At 37.1% G+C, this 11,114-nt stretch overlaps 1 protein-coding gene across 1 annotated transcript; it reads right to left on the reverse strand.

Annotated features, from left to right (window-relative positions):
- Nucleotides 1-302: 302 nt before the first annotated feature.
- LOC139781377 (uncharacterized) lies at nt 303-1,897 on the reverse strand. The gene is made up of 2 exons (XM_071720241.1): nt 1,617-1,897; nt 303-1,556 (listed from the first exon to the last, which is right to left on the reverse strand). The coding sequence occupies exon 2, from the start codon at nt 1,553-1,555 to the stop codon at nt 434-436; it is 1,122 nt and encodes a 373-aa protein (XP_071576342.1). The 5' UTR covers nt 1,556; nt 1,617-1,897; the 3' UTR covers nt 303-433.
- Between the last annotated feature and the right edge of the window lie 9,217 nt (nt 1,898-11,114).

Consider the following 11,114-nt stretch of genomic DNA (forward strand, 5'->3'; position numbering starts at 1 on the left):
AACAACCCTTCGAAAATAACGGATTTTATAGTTTTTAGCGAACTAGCACCACAGACGCGCGCTTCGCGCGCGCTATTTAGCTTTAACATTATGCTATTACTATTACACTATTAATTTCTTGATACACACAACTGTCAAAATATACGATGACAGCTGCAAATGAAGTAAGCGCAGCGAGAAAACCAATCAGCATCGCGGAAAAGCGGCAACAATAAATTCGACTATCGACTTAACATGCCTTTTTTTATATAGGATATCTTCGAAAATATAAGGCGTATGAAAAAAAGTTTGGTACAAAAGGTTTATGGCTTTTTGTGCTCTTTACAATGGCGTAATCAGATTTTTCAAATTTGTCACATTTTTTAATTTAACCCCACCCCCACCTATTATTTTTGCCAAATATAACAATTTTTCCAACGCAAATTTAAGAGCGTCAAATGCCAAATACATCCATGTGTTTTTTTATTATGATACCATTATTAGATTTTTGGCAAGACGAGATGATATGTGGTATAGGCGTCGCGCTGTAGGTAGGTGTTGATTTTGAAGCCGTAATAAAAATATTAGGCGCGTTGAATAATGTTTCTTGCACTCTCGGACCAAACGTTCCTGTAACTTCTTTCAATGTAATAAAAAGAGGCGACAATAATCTACCATCAGCGGAAATAGTTGGCTGTATAGTGTAACTATGTGTGGTTGCTGATATAGATTGTACTACAGATTCTACCTTTTTTACACCTTTATGTGATAAAGTACGACCGGAGTGTAATTCTAACTGGAATCCACTCTGATCCGAATTGTAAATATTTTCCACTCCATATCGATCAATGTAATATTTTACGTTAGTAATAAATGTGTCGCACTTATTTTCCAAATCTTCTTTTGATAGCAAAGATTTTCTTGTTACAAATTTAGTTATTTTCCGAGACACAATATTATGTGTAATTTTAAATCTTTTCACCCACGTTTCTGAAGCTTTGAATCCTGCCGCATTTTCCTCTTCTTGTGCCCGAGAAGCCCATCGTGCGATGTCAATATCATGAATAATAATTCCTCTTTCAAGAGCTTCATTAAAACAATTTAATGTGTATGCAGAAATTCTTTCTAATTTTTCCATTCTACTACCACCTTCACTAATTTGGCTCTCCCATCGTTCTAGTTGTCGTATTGATGTAACTTTTTTGTACCTTCGTTTAACTCCTTCAAGCGATCTTTCCCTTGTTTTACCACTCCAGTATTCCACAGCTTGCCTTTTATAGTCACTTGATATTGTTGCCTCAACAGAGCTGCAAGTAACTTCTTCCGGAAGATATACTTTACCATCATCTTCCTCAAATAAATCAACTCTTTCCGGTTCTGGAATCTCATATATATCATAAAAACCTAAAGTTTCTTCCTCTTCTACGTCAAATTCTTGGTTTTGTATGTCAAGCAGTATACGTTCAATGTTTTCTTTTACTTCTTCTTCCTCCGAAGTTGTCGGACTTGGTGAATAGTTGAAAGCAGTGAAAGTTGCAGAAAGTAGCATTATTACATTGTATGGATTAAACTTCATTCTGAAAGATATTAAAATTAAATATTTGTCTCGAACTTTAATTATATAAATAAATACGCACTTTATAATTAATGGAGTGGTCTTTGTTAGGTTTGATACCGTCTCTTTCCAATTTGCGACTGCCCGCCCGATACAATTCGGCGGTATTTATAATGTCGGAGTCGACATTCCGTTGCTAGTCCAGGACTCTCGAAATAGCCTTGCGCTGGCCTTCGCATCAGCGCTTTCGGTCATCCCGGAGTTGAAATGGAAATTTTTAAGCGTACGGCGCAACTTGAACAGAAATAACGCAACACCTACCTACAGCGCGACGCCTATACCACATATCATCTCGTCTTGCCAAAAATCTAATAATGGTATCATAATAAAAATACACATGGATGTATTTGGCATTTGACGCTCTTAAATTTGCGTTGGAAAAATTGTTATATTTGGCAAAAATAATAGGTGGGGGTGGGGTTAAATTAAAAAATGTGACAAATTTGAAAAATTTGATTACGCCATTGTAAAGAGCACAAAAAGCCATAAACCTTTTGTACCAAACTTTTTTTCATACGCCTTATATTTTCGAAGATATTCGCTAAAAACTATAAAATCCGTTATTTTCGAAGGGTTGTTTCAACCCCTGAACGTCGAGATACGCCGCAAAAAAAAAACACGTGTCTAATGTTTTTTGATGCTCAACAACATATTCAAAGCGCATCCAAATCGGGTAGGTTCTAAATCGGGTTTTTTCGACCAATAAACGTCGAGATAAGCCGCAAAAAAAAATACGAGTCTAATATTTTTTGATGCTCAACAACATATCCAAAGCGCATCCAAATCGGTCTCGGACACCCCCGACCGTTCCCTTGTGAGTCGAAAAGTCATGTACCATTTTGCAATTTTCGCAATGGTTGATGACTTATTAATGATTAAAAATCGCCGTATTAGTCCGGCCCACCGCGAAATGCAAGCGCGCGGCGAGATGCGGCCGCCCCGCGATCGGCGCGCGGGCAGTTGTTTATTACAAGCGGCGATGGCTACGCACGAGCGGCGCGTAACGCTGGACCCCCGTCCTGAGCGATGATAGTTTCTCGCCTTTTTTAAATAAAAATAAAATTTTCTAACAGCATAAAAAAATTTTTTGTGCGTACGTATGTATGTACAGGGTGTATCAAGACGATACAGAGCGGTACGATGGGTCGCGCGTCTGCCGGCGTCAGGGGCACGCTGGGGCACGCTGCGTAGTCGTAAATTATGTAAGCTGACATTACCGACTTATCGAGTAGGTCGCGCGCTTTTCTCTCTTAATTGTGAAAAAATATTGATAAAAATGTTAAGCGCGAACACTCTTGTATTAAAAATATCTTTATTTTCGAAATGTTAAGTATTTAAATGAGATTTAAATACTCCTAACCTACAATACATATGTAATCTCATTTAAATACTTAACATTTCAAAAATAAAGATATTTTTAATACAAGAGTGTTCGCGCTTAACATTTTTATCAATATTTTTTCACAATTAAGAGAGAAAAGCGCGCGACCTACTCGATAAGTCGGTAATGTCAGCTTACATAATTTACGACTACGCAGCGTGCCCCAGCGTGCCCCTGACGCCGGCAGACGCGCGACCCGTCGTACCGCTCTGTATTGTCTTGATACACCCTGTACATACGTGTATCCTAAGGCCAGCTCAGCGAGGACAGAAACCTCGCGTAGAGCAAAAGGGCAAAAGCTGGCTTGATCTCGATGTTCAGTACGCATAGAGACTGCGAAAGCACGGCCTATCGATCCTTTTGGCTTGAAGAGTTTTCAGCAAGAGGTGTCAGAAAAGTTACCACAGGGATAACTGGCTTGTGGCGGCCAAGCGTTCATAACGACGTCGCTTTTTGATCCTTCGATGTCGGCTCTTCTGCCACAAACCCACAAACATAACCCACTTCTGTATGACTACATTCTTGATGGTTTACCACTCTCAATAAAGCATAATGCTCGTGATCTCGGAGTTTTGTTTTGCGCCGACTTATCATTTAACAATCACATTCAACTTATTGTTTCATCTGCGTATAAAACACTTGGCTTCATCCTCCGGTGGGGAAAGTATTTTGTAAATATCTCCACTTTAAAACTGTTATATTGCGCGCTGGTTCGCCCGAAATTGGAGTATTGCTCCACTGTATGGTCTCCCTATTATAAATGTCATATTGAAAAGATTGAACGCATACAGCATAAGTTCTTACGCACGGTAGCCTACCGCATGGGAAGTCCTATGGCTATTACCTGCCATGACTATTATCCAATATCAAGAAGACTTAATTTAATCACTCTAGAGAACAGGAGATTAATTTTTGACCTAACATTAATTTTTAAATTATTAAACAATTTTATCGATAGTCTTGACCTATTAAAAAATATTTATTTAAATATTCCAATCAGGAACCTAAGACAATCTCCCATTTTTTATGTTGAATATCACCGTACTTTATATGGCGTAAACTCATGTTTGAATAGGATGATTATCTCGGCAAATAATTATGCCAACTTGGTTGATTTCTTCGGCGGCAATGTGTCTACTTTTAAGCGGAAACTCATTTGTTTACTCTCTTAACATTACTTATTGTTTTCTGACTGTATTTTTTATCTATTTTATTTTATTTAATTTTTATAAACTACATTCTCTCGTGTATATACTAAAGGGTTTTTTACCCGTAAATAAAGATTATTATTATTATTATACATGCATACATGTATGTACACAAAAAATATCAATTCTACTGCTTAAAAAAGCGATTACTTAATTTACTTTTTTTCTTTTAGTAAGTAACGATTGTCTTTAAGAAAGAATATTTTCTTGATAATAGTATTATTTAAAATGTATTCGTTACAAATTTTAGAAAAAGTCATTATCATGTACTCGAAAAAAGAATTTATACTTATTTAAAGAACATTATAATATTTTATCGAAGAAAAGTCAAAATAATAAGCAAATCAAATTTTTGTTTTAATTTTATATTCTTAATTAAAGAATTGAATAATTAGAATTCAGAATATTATTTATTTTAAGTAATATTATCAAGAAAACATTTTTTGTAAAGATCATTGTTACTTAAAAAAAGAGAAAACTGAGTAATTGGTTCTTTTAGCACTAGAATGATATTTTTTTTGCGTGTGCGTATACGGCACGCCGTTTTTGCTATTTAATACCATCATAAAAATTCTACCAAATTAAATTGATACTCAAAGAAAAGAAATTATTATTATGTCTAGACATACTTATAATTCATCGAATTATTATTAAGCTATAATTGAAAATGCAGAATTAAAATTATGCCTAGACAAAATATTAATTTTCAATTTATTTTATGTTATGACATAAAAATTTTTCGGGAATTAAAATTATGTACATAATTGTAATTCCCGAATTTTACTTATGTACACAATTTTAATTCTTGAATTTCTATTATGTACATAATTGTAATTCTCGAATTACTTTTTTTCTTTTAGTAAGTAACGGTTGTCTTTAAGAAAGAATATTTTCTTGATAATAATCTTAAAATGTACTCATCACAAATTTTAGAAAAAGTTTTTATCATGTACTCGAAAAAAGAATTTATACTCCTTCAAAGAACATTATAAAATTTTATCAAAGAAAAGTTAAAATAATAAGCAAATCGAATTTTTGTTTTAATTTTATATTCTTAATTAAAGAATTAAACAATTAGAATTCAGAATATTATTTGTTTTGAGTAAAGAGAGTGATGAGTGTATTGTTGCGCTCGCCGAGTCCGCGTTCGCGTCTCACCGCTCACACACTCTCACTCACTCGCGCAACCGGCACTCGCGGTCAATGAGGCGACACAATGTTGGAATTGAAAGACTCGTTTATTAGAACACAACGAATTAAACATAGATTCGAGCCGACACGTCCGATCAGAGACGGAGGCCCAGAACAAACAACAACAACACGCCGTCAATCAATAAATCGATAACAGCTGGTCGTCAGGGACGCTTTGCAATTCGCCGCTATGTATCGAGCGACTCAGCACGGGCGCAACACTGCTCCTCTTCTTTAAGATTGTGGTCCCGACAATCCTGGAGAGCAGCGTCCCAGCGGCTGTTCCTGCTGCGGATTCCAGGGCACGTGGATGGACCTCGCCCTACCCCGAGCTGTTGCAACGGGTTACCGGGCTCCATCCTTTTGTCCCAATCCGCTTCTTCGGGCTAGTCCCCTTTCAGCTTCTTCTTTGGAGGGAGCGGGCCAGACTCCCCCCAAAGCCTACTCTCGGGCGACTCCCAATCCTCTTCGCAGAAGAAACCGTTTCTTTCTTCGCGCCACTCCTCTTCCGTGGTCGCAGTCGCCGTCCTCTTTACGACGCAGCTCCTGAATTCTTCGGACAAGAGGGGAGGGAACTTCCCATGGACCCGGCGCCCCGCAGGGCTCCCCTAGTCCCCGCCCGGCATTCGCCCTATGGCCCACGGGAAAACCATGGGTCTAAAACCGTGGGCAAGCGGCTTCTTCTAAGAAGAACGTCTCGGTTGGATGGTGAACCGCTTCTGATCCCTTAGGAAACTCCTCTTATTCCTCAGGAACGAAGACTTTCCTTTAACAAAAACAGTAACATAACACGCAGCAACATTGAGAGAACGTAAACTTTAAAAGAAAATTCCCAAATAGCTTTCCGGGTTCCGATTCTCTAATTGTAAGAATTCCCCACCGTTCTTTCCGAAAAAAGAGCTAACCTATCCACATGTACTGTTTTCTTTTTGTGTCTAGGCGTTCTTTGGATGCAAAACACCACATCACTTAATCTTTTCACAACTAAAAAAGAACCCTCCCAGCTGCTCTGCAATTTCGGGGCTTTCCCCTTTTTCCTTCGATTAAAGAACCATACTCTCTGCCCTTCGCGAAAAAGATTTTTCCTAGTACCTCGGTCGTACCAGGTTTTCACTTTAGAAGACTTAACTTTCATCCTTTCTCTAACCTCGGAATGAATCTCTTCTAACTTTTCTCTCAATCCCTTGACGAACCCGCCTTCCGATCCAGGCTTCTCCTCCTGAAGAACCGGAGGGCTTCCTTGTAACAGGTCCAAGGGTAACCTAAGATCTCAGGCACAACACATCTCTGCAGGAGTCACTCCGGTGACCTCATGTTTCGAAAATCTATAAGCCAAAAGAAATAAGGGAATCCACTGATCCCAATCCTTCTGATTTTTGGAGATATACTTAGCTAAGTAATTTATGATTGTTTGGTGCTGTCTTTCGACTTGGCCATCTGACTGAGGATGCAAGGCGGTAGTCCTCGTCTTTCTAATCCCGAGAATTTCTACTACCTCCGCGAAAATCCTTGACTCAAAATTTATCCCCTGATCCGTATGGACTTCAGAAGGAACTCCATGTCGAGAAACAAACTGACTAACAAAAGTTTCGGCTACTATTCTCGCCTGATATTTTTCAAAGAATACGCTTCCACACACTTACAAGTGAAGCAATCAACAATTACTAACAAATACTTGTTTCCAGACTTAGTAAATGAAAGAGGACCAAGTATGTCCATCTGAACCCTTTCGAAAGGAGCTCCTACATTGTAGATCTGCAACGGAGACATTCTTTTCCCCGAGGGGCCCTTCCTTGCAACACAGATCTCACAAGACCTACACCAGTCCTCCCGTTTACAGGTTGCCCAGTAAAATCGTTTTCGAATTTTCTCAAGAGTCTTGTTTACCCCAAAATGTCCTCCTGACGAAGAATCGTGCGCCTCCTCCAGAATTTGCTTAATTCGACTCCGTGGCACCACAAGTTGATATATCCTGGATTTTAAACTAGGGGCTTCCCACCTCTTATAGAGAACGCCATTCTTCAAAACAAGGGCATCCCAATAAGATAGATAAATCTGCGCTGAAACATCTCTCGCGAAGATCTCGGATCGAGTCGGACGTTCCCCCACTTCCTTGCCTCGATAAATTATTGCGATACTCCGATCCTCCTGCTGCTGCTTTCTCCATTTTTCCAAAGTTTCCCCCTCTAAAATTATTCGTGCGACTGTCTTTTCCAACTCTTCAGCATTTCTCCTCTATTCTATTGCAAAATGTACAGCCGTTTTCTTCACACTGACGCACAGTGGGGCCAAATCGCAAAAAGCTGGCCAAAAGTCGAAAAATAAAGTTTCGATTCCGAGGATTTAAAGTGGTGGGTTTGTTTGAGTAATATTCCGAAGGTCGGATTCTAGACTAGAAAACGTCCTATCCCTTATACCTGCTCGTACACGTCAGTTCAAAAGTGACGCTCGCTCGAACAAGACGTGTCGTGTTCGGAGCCGAGTTTTAAACGTTATATTCAGGAGGACGCCAAAGCTATAAAAATAAAGCAATTTTAAATCTACAAAATGGATTCGACAGCTGGAAGTAAGTAGAATATTATCACGTATTACAAAATTTATAATAATAATTTATGTGATATTAATAAACAAATGAGTTTTACGAAAATGAACGTAAAATTGCAACGGAAAATTTAAGAAACGTAGAGAAAAGTTTATGAGTTCTGTAGAGTTCTGCGACCAGACCTATTGCATGTTGTAGATTCAAGTATTATTTAATGAAAACAACAAAAAACTGCTGCTACTAGCTGCTACCCTGCTATTGGTGCAAGTTTTTGTAATGAAAAACAATTTTCTTTTGAATTGAATTGAATTTTAAACATTAAAAACGCAAAATATTGAAAAAATGTTTCTGATAAAAGTTGTAGGGTTTTGAAATATCTATTCAGGAGTGTACTCACATTGTGGGCCCGGGGCCCTATATGGGCTCAGTCAGGCCCAAGTCAATTTTTTATTATATTAATCCCCATTTTTTATTGCGCATTTTGATTCTACGGTTCAAGATAAAAATATTTTGTATCAAGTCAATTTTTGCTAAGCCCCTTCCAAAAGGCCCAAAATTTTGGGCCTTTAGGAAGGCGTTTAGCGAAAAATTAGGTACCTGCTAAAATATTTCTAATTTAAAGCGTAGAATTATAATCCATAAAAAATGAGGATTAATAATTTTTTATTGTCACTGTGGAGAATATTTTAAAAATAAAAATTTAAAATTTGAAGCGAAAGTTTTATTTATATTTTTATTTTACATATTTTCCGACCTTTAACTGCGTGCCGACTAGATTTGTCAACACGCAGTCAAAGGTTGGAAAATATGTAAAATAAAAATATAAATAAAACTTACGCGCATCATTTACCGCGTTGGTTCTTACTTAGCCCGGTTTATTCGTGCGGATAAAAATTTAAATTAATGTTTTTTTTTATTTTCTTGTGGTCTTTATTGTATTGAGTTTTAAGATACGCAATTTACTTTCATAAATAATTTAAAAATATATAATATATATATTGGAATAAATAATAGTAACTATAAGATTGAATGTGTAATTGTCAATTTATCTATAAATATTATACTTTTAAATTAAAATCGTTGCTACCAGAAACAGCCTTATTATTAATTGCGTCAAGTATTACAGAGAGTGAGGAAAGCTCCAGCAATCTTACAATTGAATCAACTGACTGTGAATCAAATTATTCTTCTGATGACGATGCATAAAGTTGTTGATTGACTGTATTTTAATAAATATATATTTATTCACCGCCCGTTTACACAATTTTTAAGTATGACTCAAATATTTTTATAATTTTAACGTACAATGATCTATGTAAATTTAATATTTATTGTACTTTGTATCACGATCTATTAATTTGCATTCTTGTAGCATGTGTTGATTATCGGTAATTTATGTTGTTTCAGCATTGTTAAATTAATTTGATAAGGACCCAAAGTAAGGGTTGAAATGTCGTTATACTAATAAATTACTGCCAGTCAGACCGACTAATCTTGTTTTATTAAATATATATTTATTTTGCAGTTCTCACTTTTTATTTCACTTTCTTCCTTCATGAACAATTACATATTTAATAAGAAATTTAATGTTGATGTAATAAATAACATTAAAAATTTTTTTTATAATAATTTTATATTTAGATATTAGAATTTTGACAGCATTCTTAATCTTTCATTTTTCTATTGTTATTTAGAAATCGAGTTTTAATTAATGATCATTGAAAAGGACAGAATTTAAATCTTAGCCTAAATAAAACGTTTTTTCTATACAAATCGTCTATATTTAAAACCATCCATTTTGATTTTTCAAATTTTGACTTCGGATTCGTAATCAGCGAGCCCAAAAACTTCCGGGTACTGAGTTTCATCCAAATTGAAAAACGTTTTCGACTTTTGACCAGCTTTTTAGGATTTGGCCCCACTGTGGACGCCTGGATAGTCCATCGGCGTTTCCGTGCAAAAGTCCCTTTCGGTAGACAATCTCGAAGTCGTACTGCTGGAGCTTCTCCAGCCAGCGAGCTAATTGTCCCTCTAAATCCTTAAAGGACATGAGCCATCTAAGGGAAGTATGATCTGTACGAATAATAAATTTACGACCCAAAAGATAATGTCGGAAAGATTTGACCGAATCCACTATTGCTAGTAACTCTCGTCGAGTGACACAATAATTCTTCTCCGTCTTACTTAACACACGGCTAAAATACGCAATGACCTTTTCTTGCCCCTCTTGAATCTGCGATAACACCGCACCGATACCGATATTAGAGGCGTCTGTGTCCAAGACGAATTCACCCTCCCCTTTCGGAAAAGAAAGTAACGGGGGAGACGTCAACGCTCGTTTCAAATTCTCAAAAGAATTTTGACATTCATTTCCCCAAATGAATTTAACTTGATTTCCAGTCAACGTGAAAAGGGATTTGGCAATGGAAGAGAAACCTTTCACGAATTTCCGGTAATATGAACAAAAACCGAGAGAACTGCGCAACAGCTTCTTAGAATGAAGGATCTTCCAATCTTTTACGGCAGCAATCTTATCGGGATCCGTAGCAACGCCTTCTGCCGAAACTACATGTCCCAAATATTTAACCTTTCTTTTAAAAAGCACACATTTTTTTGGATTAATTTTCAAATTAGCCAAACGTAATTGAGAAAATACTTCTTTTAAATTTTTAACCATCTCCTCGAAACTTTTACCAAAAACGATCATGTCGTCCAAGTATAACAAACAAATCTTTGATAATAATTTTCGTAGGACCTTTTCCATTAATCGTTGAAATGTGGCAGGGGCGTTGCACAGTCCAAAGGGCATTACTGTAAACTGCCAAAGTCCCTTTCTGATAGAAAAGGCATTTTTCTCGCGATCCTCCGGACGGATCTTAACCTGCCAGTAACCGCTCTTAAGATTAAGAGTACAGAACGAACTGTAACCTGATAACTGATCTTTAAGATATCGTCTATCCTGGACAAGGGATAAGAATCCTTTTTAGTTACCCTATTTACTTCCCGAAAATCAATGCAAAAACGGATCGAACCGTCTTTCTTTCTTACAAGAACAGCCGGTGAAATCCAAGGGCTATATGACTCCTTTATCACGCCCTGTTCTCTCATCTCCTCAATTATTTCGTCGACTTCCTTTCGCATACGAAAAGGAATACGTCGAGGAGTTTGTTTAATTGGAGTAGTTCCTTCCTCCAGGTT

Source organism: Temnothorax nylanderi, unplaced genomic scaffold (assembly GCF_030848795.1).
Source record: "Temnothorax nylanderi isolate EJ_2023f unplaced genomic scaffold, tnyl_v1.0 TNYL_tig0332_pilon, whole genome shotgun sequence".
NCBI lineage: Eukaryota > Metazoa > Arthropoda > Insecta > Hymenoptera > Formicidae > Temnothorax > Temnothorax nylanderi.